General features: G+C 50.6%; 1 protein-coding gene across 1 annotated transcript in view; it reads right to left on the bottom strand.

Moving 5' to 3' along the window:
* The window catches only part of IHH (Indian hedgehog signaling molecule), a 29,256-nt gene extending 16,557 nt beyond the window's left edge, over nt 1-12,699 (bottom strand). Inside the window, exon 1 of the mRNA XM_061609335.1 lies at nt 11,820-12,699. Within this exon, the coding sequence (XP_061465319.1) occupies nt 11,820-12,125 (306 nt within the window). The 5' untranslated portion in view covers nt 12,126-12,699. The remainder of the gene's footprint in view (nt 1-11,819) is intronic.
* Between the last annotated feature and the right edge of the window lie 3,035 nt (nt 12,700-15,734).

The following is a 15,734-nucleotide window of genomic DNA, read 5'->3' as shown; positions in this document are numbered from 1 at the left end:
CTACAACTCCCATCAGCCCAATCCAGTGGCCATGCTGGCTGGGGCTGATGGGAGTTGTAGTTCAAAAAAATAACTTTTCCAGGGTCTGTTACTAGCACAGTACAAACACACATCTACAGGCTGTTCCTTACATCAAGATACCTTATCTTAATATGGTCTTCCTGCAGCCCTTGTAACCATTTCCCCCATCTCTCAGATGGGAGTTTCACTCACCTCACAGTCAGCTGCAAAGGGAATACATATATTCATCCCACATTCGTACTCTTTCATTATATCATTTTCTCAGATCAATGAGTTTGCTCATGTGATAATTACACAGAGAATCTCAAGGAACAGATTTCTTCTGCCTTAGGAATTAGTTCAGAACTGATCCACATCTTGGCTAGTTCCAGCTGGAGCCAGAAGGTGTCAGTGTAGAGCTGTAACAGGGAAGCCAATGGGCACATGGGAGAGCCTTTAAATCCTTGACCACAGGCAGGTTCCAGGTTCAGGTCTAGGAAACACCCCCAGACAACCCAAATATAGGAACAGACAGACACACTCAGAATGAATCCCCCACAATCGACGCTGCCTTTGCTAGGACTGCTGGACCAAAGTGCCATTTCAGGTGTTTTGGAAGTTGGGGAGGAAGCTAAAGAAGAGAGGATCAAACTGTGATAGCTATGGAAGCCTCCATGCTTAGTCAATTCCCCCAGGCTTATCAGGGCAGGACCTGAATGTGGATTAGTAAAAAGTGGTGATTTTATTTTCAAATATACTGCCAGATCTTTGAGGAAACAAATTAACATTTCTGCCCTTCACCATCCAAGAGAATAATCATAAAGTTCAAATAAAAATACAGAGCACCTCCTGGCTGTTGCTATTATCAGGTGCAATTCAACCATGTACTTGCAAATCCACATTGCACAATTATTGCACAAATTCAGGTTGCTTTCCTCCAAAATTGGACTATTTATGATAATGAAAGTGATGGGGAAATGCACTGGAAAGTGTGGGACAACACTTGCTTTGATGCAACTTCATCTAACCTCCCTGCAAACAAATCAGAATGAATGCTCAATTAATAGGTTATCTGGAAGTGCCCACAGAGAGGTACAAGGTGAGCATATCCCAGAGGTGGTGGGGGTGTCCTCATTCCTTGTCTTCATTATTGAGTCACATTCCTCAGTGACAAGAGAAAATGAAGCAAAGCCCCACCCCCCAACTACAACCCCCATTATGCCCACATATATTCAGTCAGGAAGATTCTTCAGGATTCCCTCTCAAACCCTTGGAACGGGAGCCCCATTCCAGAGTGTGCAGTTGGTGATGCTGGGAAGAAGTTGCCCATGGTGAAAAGTGGGGATGAGAGCTATATCTGGGGGGAAGTGGATCACAGAGGACTGATGGCCATTTCACTCCTGCGTGGCTGAAAATGAAAATTAAGAATTGAATGGGCCTGTGGCAAGCCGCTGTGTCTCAGTCTAGCTTACTTCTCTGATTTGGTTTGGAAGTCAAGGAATCCTGTATTATAAAGCTGTGTAAACTGAAGAAACAAACACTTATAACAGAAGTGAGGAACCTTTGGCCCACCAGATGTTCCTGAACTACGATGCCCATCACCCCTAGCAAGTATGGCCAAGGGCCAGGGATGATGGGAGTTGTAGTTCAGCAACATCTAGAGTGCTGTTCTTCAACCTTAGGTCCCCAGATGTTGTTGGACTACAACTCCCATCATCTCCAGACAGCATGGTCAATGTTCAGGGATGGTGGGAGTTATTTCCATCAACATCTGGAAGCCCAAGGTTGAAGAACAGTACTGATCTAGAGGGCCAAAGGTTCCCTACACCTGACTTATAACAAACTCTAAGGCTTGCATTCAACTAAGTCCTACTCAAAGTAGACCCACTGAAATTAATGAAGTGGAGTGAGCCATGTTAATTAATTGCAATGGGTCTACTCTGAGTAAGTCTAGCTTTGCCTACTACTGCATCGTCTGTCCCCTCTCCCTGTGTAATTCTATAAGCAGTGTGCGTTAACCTTGGGTGCCCAGATGTTGATTGACTACAGTTCCCATCATCCCTGACCACTGGCTAAATTGGTTGGGCATATGAGCATTAGAGGAACATATGACCTGCCTTATATCCTTTTATCCATCTAGCTCAGTATTTTCTACACTGGACATGCAAAGGATTGAACATGAGACCTTCTGCATGCGAAGGAGATGCCGTACCACTGAGCTAAGGCCAACAACATCTGGGAACCAAGGCTAGAGAATACTGCATAAAGCACCATTTATTTACACAGATGGCTTCATACAAATGAACAACATCCACATTCCATGGGGCATCAGCACTAAGATGGTTGTCTGGATTATGAGAACTTTCCTTGAATCACTCCTAGCCCCTTCTTACCTGAAACTCTATTGCCCCCTCCCACTACCCTCACTAATCATTTGGCAATACCCGGTCTGTCTCTTCATCCACATATTGTCTAAATGTAAACTGCAAACCTATATTCTACCATCTATATCAGGGATGGCTAACCTCTGACCCTCCAGATGTTGGACTCCAACTCCCATCAGCCCCATCTGGTGTGGTTCAGTGGTCAGGGATAATGGAGTTATAGTCCAACAACACCTAGAGGGCCACAGTTAAACCATCCCTGATCTATATTTATGTAGTACAGAGCATAAAAGATCAGAAATTCAAATCCTCATTGAGCCATCAAGCTCACTGAATGACAGTGGGCCAGTCACAATGTCTCAGCCTAACCTATCTCACAGGGTGATTGTGAGGATAAAATGGAGAGGGGGAGTGAGTACCATGAGCTCCTTGGAGGGATTTTTTTAAATTAACAAATGAGCCTTAATGATGGGAAAAAGAAAATGCAAATGGCAAGCAAGGGCACTGTTTACATTGTTTCTGTTTTATACAGTGCCTGTGCTAAATAGAAGTTAAATATAACCAGCAATAATATGTGGACAGGGCTGGTAGGTTCTACTGCTCAAATTCTTGGAGGGGATGTTATCTAAGACTCTGTCAGCAGACTTTGAATGGGCAAGGAGTCATCCAGCCTGCACATCCCTGCTCTGCTCAGAAAAGCATCCACTGCTATACAGATGGGTACCAGTTCCTCCACCACTAATATGCCCACATCTTTTGGTCCAGAAAGCAAAGGATGGCATTAATCCTGCAGGAGCATTGGGCAGTGAATGGGCATAATGGGAACCCAGAAAACAAACTCTAGGAAGGACAGGTGGCTTTGAGGTGCCTGGAAGGAAGATCTATTGTCCTGGTAGGGCTAGAGGTTGCTGTCTTGAGCTGAGCACAGATGGAGTGATCTGAACCCTAGGACTAGAACTCTTTCCCTCATCACATTTGGGGAGGGGGGCAGCAAAGTCTAGCAGCAGCCTGTTTAGAAACATTTACAATTATCTGTACTGATGATGGTATCAGGGCAGCTATATGCACTCCTGCTTCCAACACCTTCAATAAGGTTTTGGGACAGACATACTGCTTCATTTCTCATTGGTAGATGCTCCCACATAGCTTCCTGCTGACATCCTCTAGCTTTTTATACCACAAACATTCCATTTGATCTTTTGTCCCATTTTTGTCATGTAATAGTGCAGGAGTGCCCCTCCTGACAGCAATACTGCGATATAACTGGGGGAGCATCACAGAACAGTGAATGAAGCAGAATGATGTGTGGAGAATCCAGTATAAATCTGCTGTAAATGCACTATTATTGCATCAATGACATGTTGCAGAATACACCTACTAAAATAATAACACCAACACCAATCTGGAGGAGCCCAAATGATGTTAATCTGGGACTGGCCTGTCTTAGGCTCCCTGCAGAACACGGGGAGGGGTGCTGGTGGGCCTTGGTTCTGGGGGCAAGGAAAAGGAAGCCATCAAGGCTTGTTGGTGGAGAAGAGGTGAAGCAACCATGCCTGGGCCTTATCTCTACCTCTGAGCTCAGGCACCACAAGCAAACAGAGACTGAAATTCTTGAGAAAGATGGAGTGATAAGGGCAGGTGGGCGGGATCCTGTTGCCCAGGGATATGCAGACCCTTGGACTTCATGAAACTCAAGTCAAGAGCAGTAAAGCACCAGTGGGAGGGAGGGAGGGAGGGAGGAAGGGACAGGAAAGGAGGGGCTGAACCAGAGCACCCCTCCTGCTCAGGTGCCATCCTTTGAACTCCCATCACGCCCTAGAAGCATTGTTTCCAGCATGCCCGCATGTCTGCTCTGGGGAGAAGGTGGGAGCAACTGCAAGAGTCCAGATAATATCAGGTTGCCTTTTTGCTGTTGTAAACAGACACCCCACTAGCAACTACTTCATTCACTGTTCTGTGATGCTTTCCCAGTAATATTGCATTATTGCTGTCAGGAGGGGCACTCCTGCACTATTACATAACTAAAGTGGGACAAAAGGTCAAATGGAACGTTTGCGGTATAAAAAGCTAGAGGATTTCAGCAGGAAGCTATGTGGGAACATCTACTAATTAGAAATGAAGCAGCATGTCTGTCCCAAAACTATTGAAAGTATTGGAAGCAGTATTGCGTATAATCGCCCTGATACCATCATGCATCCCTTTTGCACACCCCAAACCCTGAAGGAACCGGAGGAGAAAGGATAGCCAAGACCATTATTCCAATGGCATGATGTTAACACCCCTCTCTGCTTTCAAAGGGTTGTGGCCCCATTGCACAGACCCACGGGAACTAGCCAGAAATGCTAGGCACTGAACCAATGTAAAGGAACTGTTGCTCTTTTCATGTGTTGCTTTGAGGGTTTCAGTTGTAATGCAGAATAGACAATCACTCATTCAAGCAGCTGATTGATACATTCATTATAACAACTCCCACCTTCCTTGACCGCTGGCCATGCTAGCTGGGACTGATGGCAGATGGAATCCAACAACATCTGGAGGGCTGCAGGTTTCCCCATCCCTGCCTCACAATATGCCACTGATCCTTCTGGCAGAGTCTCTTGAGTGGGGAGTCCTTGTTGAGAGTCAAATAGATCCCAAGCCCTGTTAACAGGGACGCTGCATGATTTCAGCCAGATGCACCCACCTCCAATTCCTGCTCAAGATGGGTGGTTGACAAAGCCTGCCACGCACAACACTCACCAGCAGCCTCTGCTTGATTTTGCTGGCCCTGGTCTCACCCTCTGCGCTTAAGCCAGCTACAGACCTCAGTGGCCCCAGGGCAGGTGAGAGTACGGACTCAGCAGACTCCCAGTCCTACCTCAGAGATGAATTCACCTGGACCATAACCCTGAGTGGGAGGCAGGCCGGCCGGCTGGCCGGCTAAGAAGGGTGCAGAGCTCCTTATCTGCATTCCTGGAGCCCACAGGCATTTCCCCGGTGATACCAAAAGAGCCCTACACAACTTTCCGTCACACAGCACCCATCCCCCCCCACTCTCACCATCCCAGTTTCCTGCTCCAATGGGCAAGACTTGTGGAAGGAATTTACAAGAGGGAATCGTCCCTTGTGTAAGCATCTCAGTCATGCTTGTGTCAACATCTTCACAATGCTCAGCACTCACCTTGCTCAAACACCCTCCCAGCAACCCTGGCCTGCAGGGAGAAAAGGGAAACTGAGGCATGAGACAGCAGTGGGGAGGGGGAGGTAAGCACCATTCAGCATGATGGTGTCAGACAAGAACCTGCAGGTCCTGGTAACAGTGCCATTTAGTGAAGATGAAGGAGCAACCCCCACCCCTTCTCCTGACTTTCGGATCACTGGGATCTTTACACAGGAGCACCCACATCTCACTGGTTCTGTACACTAAGGGCAGCTCTAAAACATTCAATGGGCTTAGCTCTTCCTGTCTCCCGCCCAAAGGTGCTGCCAACCCTGTCACAATAACATTGCTACAGTTATTGCAAGGTACTTATTTGATTTGTCTGCTTTTTAGCAGGTCTTTTATTGTATCTTGATAATCTTTGTAAACCAGCCTGAGAATTTAACTGAAGAGCAGGGGGAAAAATCTTTATGATGAAGTAAATAAGTAAGGAAGTAACCAGAACAGATACTCCTCAGTTTTTTTTTCTTTTGCACGTCAGTCTCTCTCTCTCTCTCACGCACATGCACACAAATGGGGGCCCTGTTCCCTTCCTGAAGCTGACACTACCTAGGAAGTGCCACTCTTCACACAGCGCAGAGAAGGAAACCAGGAGTCTTACTGTATTCTCCTCCACCACATCTTAAACCGTTAATCTTGTTGCATGGCAATTATCTCAGACTTGCTTATTTCAAACCATTCTCAAAGGTGTGGCCCTCCACATGTTGCTGAACTACAATTCCCATAATCCCTGACCATTGGTCATGTTGGCTGGGGGCTGATGAAATTGGGAGTCCAATGAAATCAGGAGGAGCACAAATTCCCCATCCCTGCTTTAAATTATTTTTTTGAGGGGGGTTGCATTTCCCACTTTTGTAATATAAAACTTCCATTTGGCTAAAATGAATAAATTGCACATGCCCACAAACAGTACAAGGCCATTTTTAGTGTCTGAGGTGAAAGCATTCTCCATGCTAGGGACAGAAGGCAGATTTCCCCCACCCCCAGTCCCTCTTATCCACACACACCCACATAATGTGGGGCTTCCCCGAATGAGCTAATCAGATCTCCCAGCAGCCATGTTGACCTTCTTCCAATGATGGTCCCACAAGTTATTCCTCAACACGTTTCTCACTGCTTCATGCCTCTGGGGAACAGCTTTATAGCACAAACAGAAACAGCAGATTACAGTCCCAGAATGAAGCAACATTTAGCCCTCACTTTTCAATGCATTGGTGATATATGTAGATTTGGGTCAGGAGATGGGGAAGTAAAATGTTAGTGATACAAAATATGGATAAGGCAGCTCCTTGCCCATACAATAATGCTCTTCTGCATGCACCATGCTCTGGAGAAGAGCCATAGTTCAATGGCTGAGCATCTGCTTGGCACACAGAAGGTTCAGTCCCTGGCATCTCCAAGTAGGACTGGAAGAGCCCTCTGCCTGACATCCTGGACAGCAGCTGCCAATCAGTGATGCCAGTACTTAGCTAGATGGATCTATGGTCTGGCTTGGTATAAGACACTTCCTATGTCCCTCTGCTGTGCTATTTCTATTGGCATTAACCTTGCTTTCCGTGATCAGCTGTGTCAACTACCCTGCTCAGACATGAGGCTGTAGCGCAATAGGATTAAATGGAATGAAATGACTCAGCAGATCCTGTTAAAATAGCACACTCAGTGTTGCATCAAGCTGCCTGTCAGCTGCCAGGTCCAATTTAAGGAGCTGAGGTTTACCTATAAAACCAGGGTCATGCATAGGTAAGGGAAGCCTGTACCAGCCTAGCAGAATATGTGTGGTTGGCAGGTGTTTTTAGGTTGGTGGAAGAGTGGAGCACTGAGCAAGGCCTTCTCAGTGGTGACTCTGACCCTCTAGAACCACTTGCCCATGGAAACCTTTCCATGGAAGGGGCTATTTCAAGGGAGAATCAGTGGGCAGCAGGGAGGGTATTGGACTCTCCCACAGCCTACCAGTTCTCCACACACACAGCTCCTTCCCTCACATCAATTCCTTCCAGATTTTGGCTGGAGGGCAAATGGGAGGGGGGCAACTGGAGGAAGACTGAACACCTGCCTACTGATTCTTTCCTGAAAATTCTTCTTCCTCCTGCATTAGCATGACATGGCAAACACAGGATTGGAAAGCCCACATTCATTGTGCAATATATTGTTCCAATCTCAGCAAGGCTTCCATCTGAATAAGCACACTCAGAATTGTGCTCCACGTTCTGCTATCTTGAGTAAGCACGCAGTGATAGACTCTTTCACCTTAGGACTTATGAGTGGAGACGGGTGTAGTCATCCAGGGTCTTGGGGGGTCTTAGACCCCTTATTTTTTGAGGAGCAGGGTCCCAATGTCTCCAGTGTCCTACGAGTCAATCAGCGTGAAAGGAGAGGGTGTTAGCCACTGGAAAGAACCTTCTAACATGCTTCTTTGTCCTTTCTTGTTGATTGGAGCCAATCAGAGTGAAAGGAGGTGAGTGAGCCACTGAGAAGACTCTTCTCAGTTGCTAACACACTCTAACACACTCCCCTGTCATGCTGATGGCTCCTAGGGATGTCTGTTGTTGTGGGGGAGGATTGAGGAGCGTGGAGATGATGACAGACAGCAAGCAAGCAAGTGAGGGGGTGTGGCTGTGAGAGGGCGTGGCATGACTGTCATGGAGGGATCCTGCACTTCTGGATTTGCGACTATACTACTGAGTGGAGAGGAGACATCAGAGTACCCTGGTGTGAACTTGCCAGGGAACCTTTGGGGAAGGAAGGGCTTGATATTTCTGAACAGGTATCACTTGCCTATGAGCTCTACAGGCACTTGCCATTGAACTCAGCGGAACTTACTTCCAAGTAAACATGTTTCACGTTAGGTCCTAAGGATTGAAATGGATCTCCACCTTTGGCTTGGGAAGCACTTTTCCCTTTCCATGGCCGGAAATTGGCTGGGGATTCCAAGAGTGAGGTTTTGGCTTCTGCTCTAGCGGCATGTGACATGCTGAGCTTGCTGGGCATGTTTTATGGGGCTATAGCTCAGTGGTGAAGTATCTGCTTTGCATGCAGCAGGCCCCAGGTTCAGTCCCTGGCATTTCCAGGTAGGGCTGGGAATGTCCCTGTCTGAAAACCTAGAAAGCTGCTACCAGTCAGTGTAGTCAATACTGAGCTAGATGACTCAGTATAAGGCAGCTTCCTGTGTTCCTATGGACACTTACTCTTTGTCTTACAGGCGTTTATGGCATGGCACAAGCAGAGCATGAGGACAGGACCCAGTGCCAATTGCTAATCTCCAGCATCTGATAGTCAGAAATAGACAGCCTCTCAAAATGATGGTTCCATCTTTTGGCTTTTGGCGGCTATGAGAGCTAGCAGCAACCAACAGCTTTGATGTTTTCATCTAAGCCAGGAGTGGGCAGAAGTTAGACCACAAATAACCAGGGCAATGGTGCAGTTAAGCAATCAGATTAAGTAGTCTTACAGCCCGTCCCCTCTTTAGAGTGTAATGAGCATTGCTTCTCTTAAAATATGGTAAGTCAGCCCTGACAGGTTTGCAGACCCTCCTGCTTATTCTGCTGAGTGGGACCCTGGACTTTTGCCCCAAAGTCCTGCCCCTGCTGGTGCCGCTGCACCAGTTTCTGGTGGACTATCCAGCACCTGCTGACCGCAAGGATTCTTGCAAAGGACACTGGAGGAGATGGACTTTGGTCTGAGCCAGCAAGGCATTTCTTGTGTTTGTTTGTTTGTTTGTTTGTTTACTTATTTAAATATTTATACCCGGCCTTCAGACTGAAAGCGGATGCTGAGGTCTTATGAAGTTGTACTACAACTTTTAAGAGATCCTGAGTATGCGCTTTGGCTTTCTCAATTTAGATCACACTTGTAGGGTAGTAGCATCTGAAGAACCTAAGAAATTACACACTACCATCCAACTTGGCAATCTGTCTTCTAACAAGCTAGTTTCTTTCTTTCTTTTTAAAGTGGCCACTCAAGATTGCGCTAAACCTTTTTAAAAAGAAAAAAAGTTATTTCTACCTGGGACATGGTGGCTTCCACCTGTTGCAGAGCAGACTGGATTAGATCATACCCTGATAGACAGTTCTATGATTTTTACAAAATATAATATTACTTTAGCCAGGTAGCAAGGTCATCTTCAATGTATGGCATTCCTGTCAGGTCAAAAACCATCCAGAATGTATCCTTCTCTGTCCTGAAATACAGTTTCTGAGAACGAATGTACCCATAAAGCACCCCATCCACGCTAAACTTCTTGCCCAAGTGCCAGTACTGGGGTATTGCTTTGCTTCCTACCACACATTGGGTGCAATCCTATGCATGCATACACTGGAGTAAGCCCTACTGAACTGAGTGGAACTTACTTCTAAGTAAGTGTGCATAGTTTTCCACATTAAGGTGCACTTCACACACTTTATACACTCTCTGGGGAGTGAGCCCCATTAAACACAGTAAAACTTGCTTTGGGGCAAATACACACACACAAATAGGATTGCACTGCAGGGCTAGAATAATCAGTCCACTTACTATAGAACAGCTGCAAGATCCCCTTTGGGGAGAATGAGCCAAAACAGAATAAACCTCTTGGTAAATCCAACACTTCCATGGCAGGATTTTTTTTGGGGGGGGGGTAATATATTCAAGGGGCACTGGAGGCCAAAATAGTCTCCAAGAGGGAGTATGCTAGGAAAATAGGTCCTGCAGTGATGAGGAAGGCAAACAGCTGGCAGGGGAACACATGCCCACCCTTGTCCCCTTATAAGGCTGCACATGTTCAACCCGCAGAGGTAGGCATCAGAAGCACTGTCCCAGGTTGCTCTTGCTAACAGGAAGATGCTCTGCCATTACCACCTTCTATTCTAACCAGAATTGAACAGTAGCTACAGAGCTAGGTCTAGATCAGGGATTGGGATCCTATGGATCTCCAGATGCTGTTGGACTCCAACACCCATCAGCCAACGGTCAGGGATGATGGGAAGTATAGTGGTCCCTCAACATCTGGAGGGCTACAGGTAGCCCAACCTTGGCTTAGGTGGGCAGATCCCAGTATGAAATCCTCTCAGCCACAAACGCTCCACTGAGCGACTTTGCATTACCTTTCAGCCTAACCCCCCCTTGCAGATTTGGTGAGATGCAGTCATGAGAATAGGAAATATATTGCAAACCTGTGTTCCAGAGTGATCCCTGAGTCTATCTCTTTCCCTTTGGGAGACAGCAAGGGTGTGTGTGTTCAAAACAATCATAAGTTACTTCTCTTAATGCACTTCAACCATCCTTTTCTTCCACCTTACAACTCTTGTGGTTAAAGCAGAGAGATGTCTCCCTCTTCCAATGGGTGCTGGTGCCTGGGGAGCCCCAGATCTCATGTCTAGGCAGGAAGAAGGGAATGAAGAGAGAGAGAGAAGCTTCTCTATTTGAATGAAAGGCTTTCATGCTGTCTATAAGCCTAAGGTGGCAGGCCAATGATCCGCAAGCATTTCAACTTCTCTCCATCATCACCCTGCCAACCCCTCACAGTCCTATCCTGGGATACCTAACTGTCAGAGCGCATCTGTAGGTTCTGGACCACGCACAGGCGGAACTAGTTGCCAATAAAAGCATCCGCCCTTCCAGCGCTTAAAAAAGATTGGTTTTTATGGTCCTCTTGTTGCTGCCGGTGCCAAGCAGCAGTACAGGATCTGGGCATGATTATGCACCATCGCCCCGAAAGTTTCATTAGGGCTTTTCCCCACAAGCCACGCCTAACTCTCGGGGTCTGGAGAGGAGAAGCGATGGGAACCCGAAAGGCGACGGGCCCCAGGTGACTTCTAAGGAACCATGCCAAGGGTCCTGGTAACCTCTCCAAGCCACCAGGGTCATCGCTCACTTAGCTACGCTTTACTTTCCTCGAATAGCCGGCGAGAAGCCATAGAAGGGTTGGCACCAGCAGCAGCAGGCAGGTGACCAGAGCCCAGGTGGAACAAGCAGGTGCCCAAGAGAAGGAAAGAGTAGAGGGGAAGGACAGGGCTCGCCGGGCACTTGGCGCGGAGCAGATCAGGGGAGCGCAGAGTGCACCATCGTGTCTGGTTTGGGCACTGCAGAGGGTATGCGGGCTCGGGTTCAAGCGTGCAGCCCAGGAAATCGGAGTGCCGTATGTGGAGGAGGCAGCCCGGGCAAGCAAGCGAGGGAGGTGACCAAGGCGACCCCGAAAGACAGAGAGTAGCGCTATGCCGAGGCTGGCTGCAGCAGGGCCCCCGGACTGGACTGGTGCCTACCTGGGTCATGAGGCGGTCGGCGCCGGTGTTCTCCTCGTCCTTGAAAATGATGTCCGGGTTGTAGTTGGGCGTGAGCTCCTTGAAGCGCTCCGAGTTGCGGGCGATCTTGCCTTCGTACCTGCCGCTGGCGCCCAGCGTCTTCTCGGGCACGTTGGGGCTGAACTGCTTATAGGCAAGCGGGATGAGTTTTCTGGGCGGGCGGCGGCGGCTGCCTACCACCCGGCCTGGCCCACAGCCGCGCACCGCCGGCGCCAGCAGGAGCAGCGCGCAGCCGCTCAGCAGGAGCAGCAGCCGCGCCGCCTTCATGGCTCCGACGAGGAGGACGCCGATCGGGCGCTCAGCAGCAGGAATAGCAGAGGCGGCGGCGGCGGCGGCGGCGGCGGCCGGGCAGTCCCGGGCAGAGAGCAGCGGCAGCGTCCATGCGGCGAGGGGGGCAGGTGCGCTGATCGGCCGCTCTGAGCCGGCCCGCTCCGGCCGCCGCCAATAAATAGCGCGGGCCCCGTTTGTTTTGGCTGCCGCGGTTAAATCGCCGCCGCGCTCTAGCGGTCAGCACCGCCGCCGGAGCTGCTGCTCTTGCTGCCTCTGCCTCTGCCCGCGGCGCACGAGTGAGCTACAGAGAGGAGAAATTGAAGAGATCCGGGATCGGGGACCGCCAGGACCGCGCCCAGCCGGTGGCCGGCCCTCCCTCTCCCTCTCCCTCCTCCGCCTCCTCCTCGCGGAACCTGCCTGCCACTACCAGGGCCCGCCAACCGAGAGGGGGGCGGGAGCCTGACCTACCCATCCGCCCCGCTCACCTGCTGTCATCGGGGGGAGGCGTGCGCCACCGCAAACAGAGCCGCCCTTTCTCCCGCCCCCCTCACGGCCTGGCCCCCAGTCCCAACTCCACGTGCTTGAGGAAGGTGCCAAGAGGCTGCAGTGAGACGCACGCTTACTTGGGAGTAACCCCTACGTGGGCCAGGGGCAGTGGGGCCGCCGAATAAACAGGCACGGGGTCGGCTGCAGACGCCATTCCCCACCACCGTCCCAGGGAGCCACAAACGGCGCCCCGCTCTGGCTAGGGTAGTTAAAGCCCCCCAACTACTCCATATCAAAATCCCTGGCTGCGGTTATAATAAAAGATGGAGGACAGAGAGTTGGGGGGGGGCACCCGGTTTCTCAGTGAACCGAGGCTGCCTCCTCCGCAGATCCCTTAATGCCTTGGCTTCCTCCTCCCCGTGTATGTTTGCCTTGGGGCGTCCCTGGCTCGCTCGCGTGCCCGGCTCCCTGGGTTTCGACGGGGAGGGAGGGGGGAGTTAAGCTGGTTGAAGTTTAACCACCACCTCCTGGGGCCCTATTGTTCGGCAGGAGGCCCGATATTTCCACAGCGGCTCGTAGGATCTGATTAACCGGCTGAGACAACAATGCCGCCTGGGCCGGGCTTCCCCTCTCGGCTGCCAGCGGGCAAAGTCAACACAACGCCCGGGAGCGCAGCCTGGGGAGCAGCCAAGCCTTTATTGGAGGCTTAGCCCCGGGACCTGTTGCGACGCCGGAGCTCAGCTGCGGAGCACATGCCAAGTCACAGGGAGGGGGGGAAAGAGAGTGACCCCGGGCATGTGCAAAGTTCTTTTCGGATTCTTTCTGATCAACCAGAAGCCAGAGCCAACCTCGTCCATCAGGGGTTGGGAGGAAGAGGATTTCCGAGACAAGACTGAAGAGCTTCAGCCTGAACCATTCCTTTTTTTATAAAACGAATAAAGAACTTCTCGGAGCCCTGCCCTCCTCCGGACCCAGTTGCCCTTCTCCTTTCACCCACCCAGCCGGCTCTCTGCGTTATCCTTCTTCCCCGTTCTTTGACAACCTGAGGTTGTTGGACTCCAGCTCCCATCAGCCCCCAGCCAGCATGGTCAGCGGTCAGGGATTATGGGAGTCATGGTCCAGCAACATCTGGAGGGCAACACGTTGGCTACCTGTGCCGTATAGTGAAGGACCACTTTGTGCGGCCTTGATCGGGATGCTCATGGCCTTCCCTCCTCCTGCCACGGACGGCGCAGCTCCCGATTATCCTCTTACCTCCAGAGCTTACTGCTTTCTGATCTACCCACCAGCTATTGTCCTATATGGGTGCGGGTAGAGGTCGCTTTTTGAGCCTGACACCCTAGTACCGCTAGCATGTTATAGCTCTTGGTGTCTGCACTGCCACTCCACAACCTGAGTGGTGCACGCAGCAAAAAAAAAAAAAAAAAGTCGGGTAACATTATGACTTGCTTTAGGCCACGCACTGAATCAATGGCAGAAGCGAGGCGCTGGAGGAGAGATCTGAATCCAGCTCTAGGTTCCAGAAACACACTGGTTTCCTGGGTTTAGTTGCAGACACACACACGCCCCTCGCAGGCCAAGGATTGCACGTAAGAGTCCATCCGCGGCTGTGAGGTAATACCGCCTTCATCAAATAGCTTGTTATGCATGTGCTGTAGAGGGTGGATGGGATGCACCTTGGAGGGCAGCACTGAGGTTGCCGCTTCATCCACTGGGCACTCTCCACGTAGGGGGCATTTGCGGCAGCGGGGCCAGTGGTTCCGAGGAGGGACTTGGGGACTTCAACACGGCACGGTCTAGTCCCATGTCCCCGGGGTAACGGAAGGGCCATGCCTCGGTGGCAGGGCGCCTGCTTTGCTTTGTGTATGCAAGAAATCCCAGGTTTCAACCCTCATCTTCTCCCCCTGCCTGAAACTCTCTGCCAGTTAGTGTGGGCAATACTGAGCTAAGCGGTCTAAAGGTCTGATTCTGTATAAGGCACCTTCTGACGTTCTTGTCCCTTGAGCCGGCATCCAAGGACAGCATCCCTTGGGGCTTGCCTGGGCTTGCAGTGGCGACTGGCAGGGTCAGTAGCAGTAGCAACAGCAGGAGGCCGCTTTCTTTTCTTATTGGATTGCCTCAAGCACGTGCCGCTACAGGCTTTCAGGGCAACGGGGCCCCGGCCACGGGCGAAACGGCCTGCTGGGCCTTAGTTCCCTGCTCCCGGCTTTAGGATTGTCCTCTCTAGGACCTGATCCGTTCCCTGGGCTGTGCAGTGCTGGAGTCTGTCAAAGCAAGGGGTGGGTGGCGGAGAGAAGAATAGCAGGTGCGTTGGGCAGGCGGACGCCTGAGCCCCGGCAAACTCTGGCTTTAGAACTCCCCCCTCCCAAGAAAATCAGGTCAGTTTGTCTCTACGCTGTGTGCACAATCACAAGAGAGGCTACGCAGACAGGAGTCTCCCCTCCCCCCGAAACACTTCTTGTTTGCTCCCAAACTGCCCCTGAACAACTTCTTCGGACTTAACGGAGCCCTCAGGAATCTCCTATCTAGGGAAACTTGGCTGTTTCCCTAGGGCAGCCTTTCCCAACTAGTGGGCCACCAGATGTTGTTGGACCACAACTCCCGTCAGCCTCAGCCAATGGTCAGGAAAGATGGGAATTGTGGTCCAACAACATCTGGTGGCCCACTAGTTGGGAAAGGCTGCCCTAGGAGTGGAGAGCTGAGCTCCGCCACAGCCAAGCCACTGCCTTGGATGCAGGGGGGCTCTCCCTGGTTCTGACGTGAGGGAAGGGGAGGGTTTGACTGACTGGGAAAGAGACGGAGGGGAGCACTGCTGAATGCATCCCACCCCCAGCCCGGGACCACGAAAGGGCAGCCGGTCCTCATATCTCAGCAGACATTGCAGACCAGGGGGCGCTATTTCCTTATTTTTTAAAAAAACCGAAGCTCTCTTCTGAGACGGGAGAGGGTTTTTTCCCACCATCCAAGTTGAGCCCTCGTAAAGAGGCTAGCTGGGATGCTGTCTGGGGGAACCACGTGCGTGTTGAGCTCAGCCGTACCCAGCGCACATCTTGTGCACACAAGGCATCTGCTCAAGCACGATAGCTTCTCATTGGCCTCTACTGAGTTATCTCTGGTCTC

This window comes from Rhineura floridana, chromosome 2 (genome assembly GCF_030035675.1).
Source record: "Rhineura floridana isolate rRhiFlo1 chromosome 2, rRhiFlo1.hap2, whole genome shotgun sequence".
NCBI classification, from domain to species: domain Eukaryota; kingdom Metazoa; phylum Chordata; class Lepidosauria; order Squamata; family Rhineuridae; genus Rhineura; species Rhineura floridana.
This window is presented reverse-complemented; position numbering and strand designations above follow the sequence as displayed.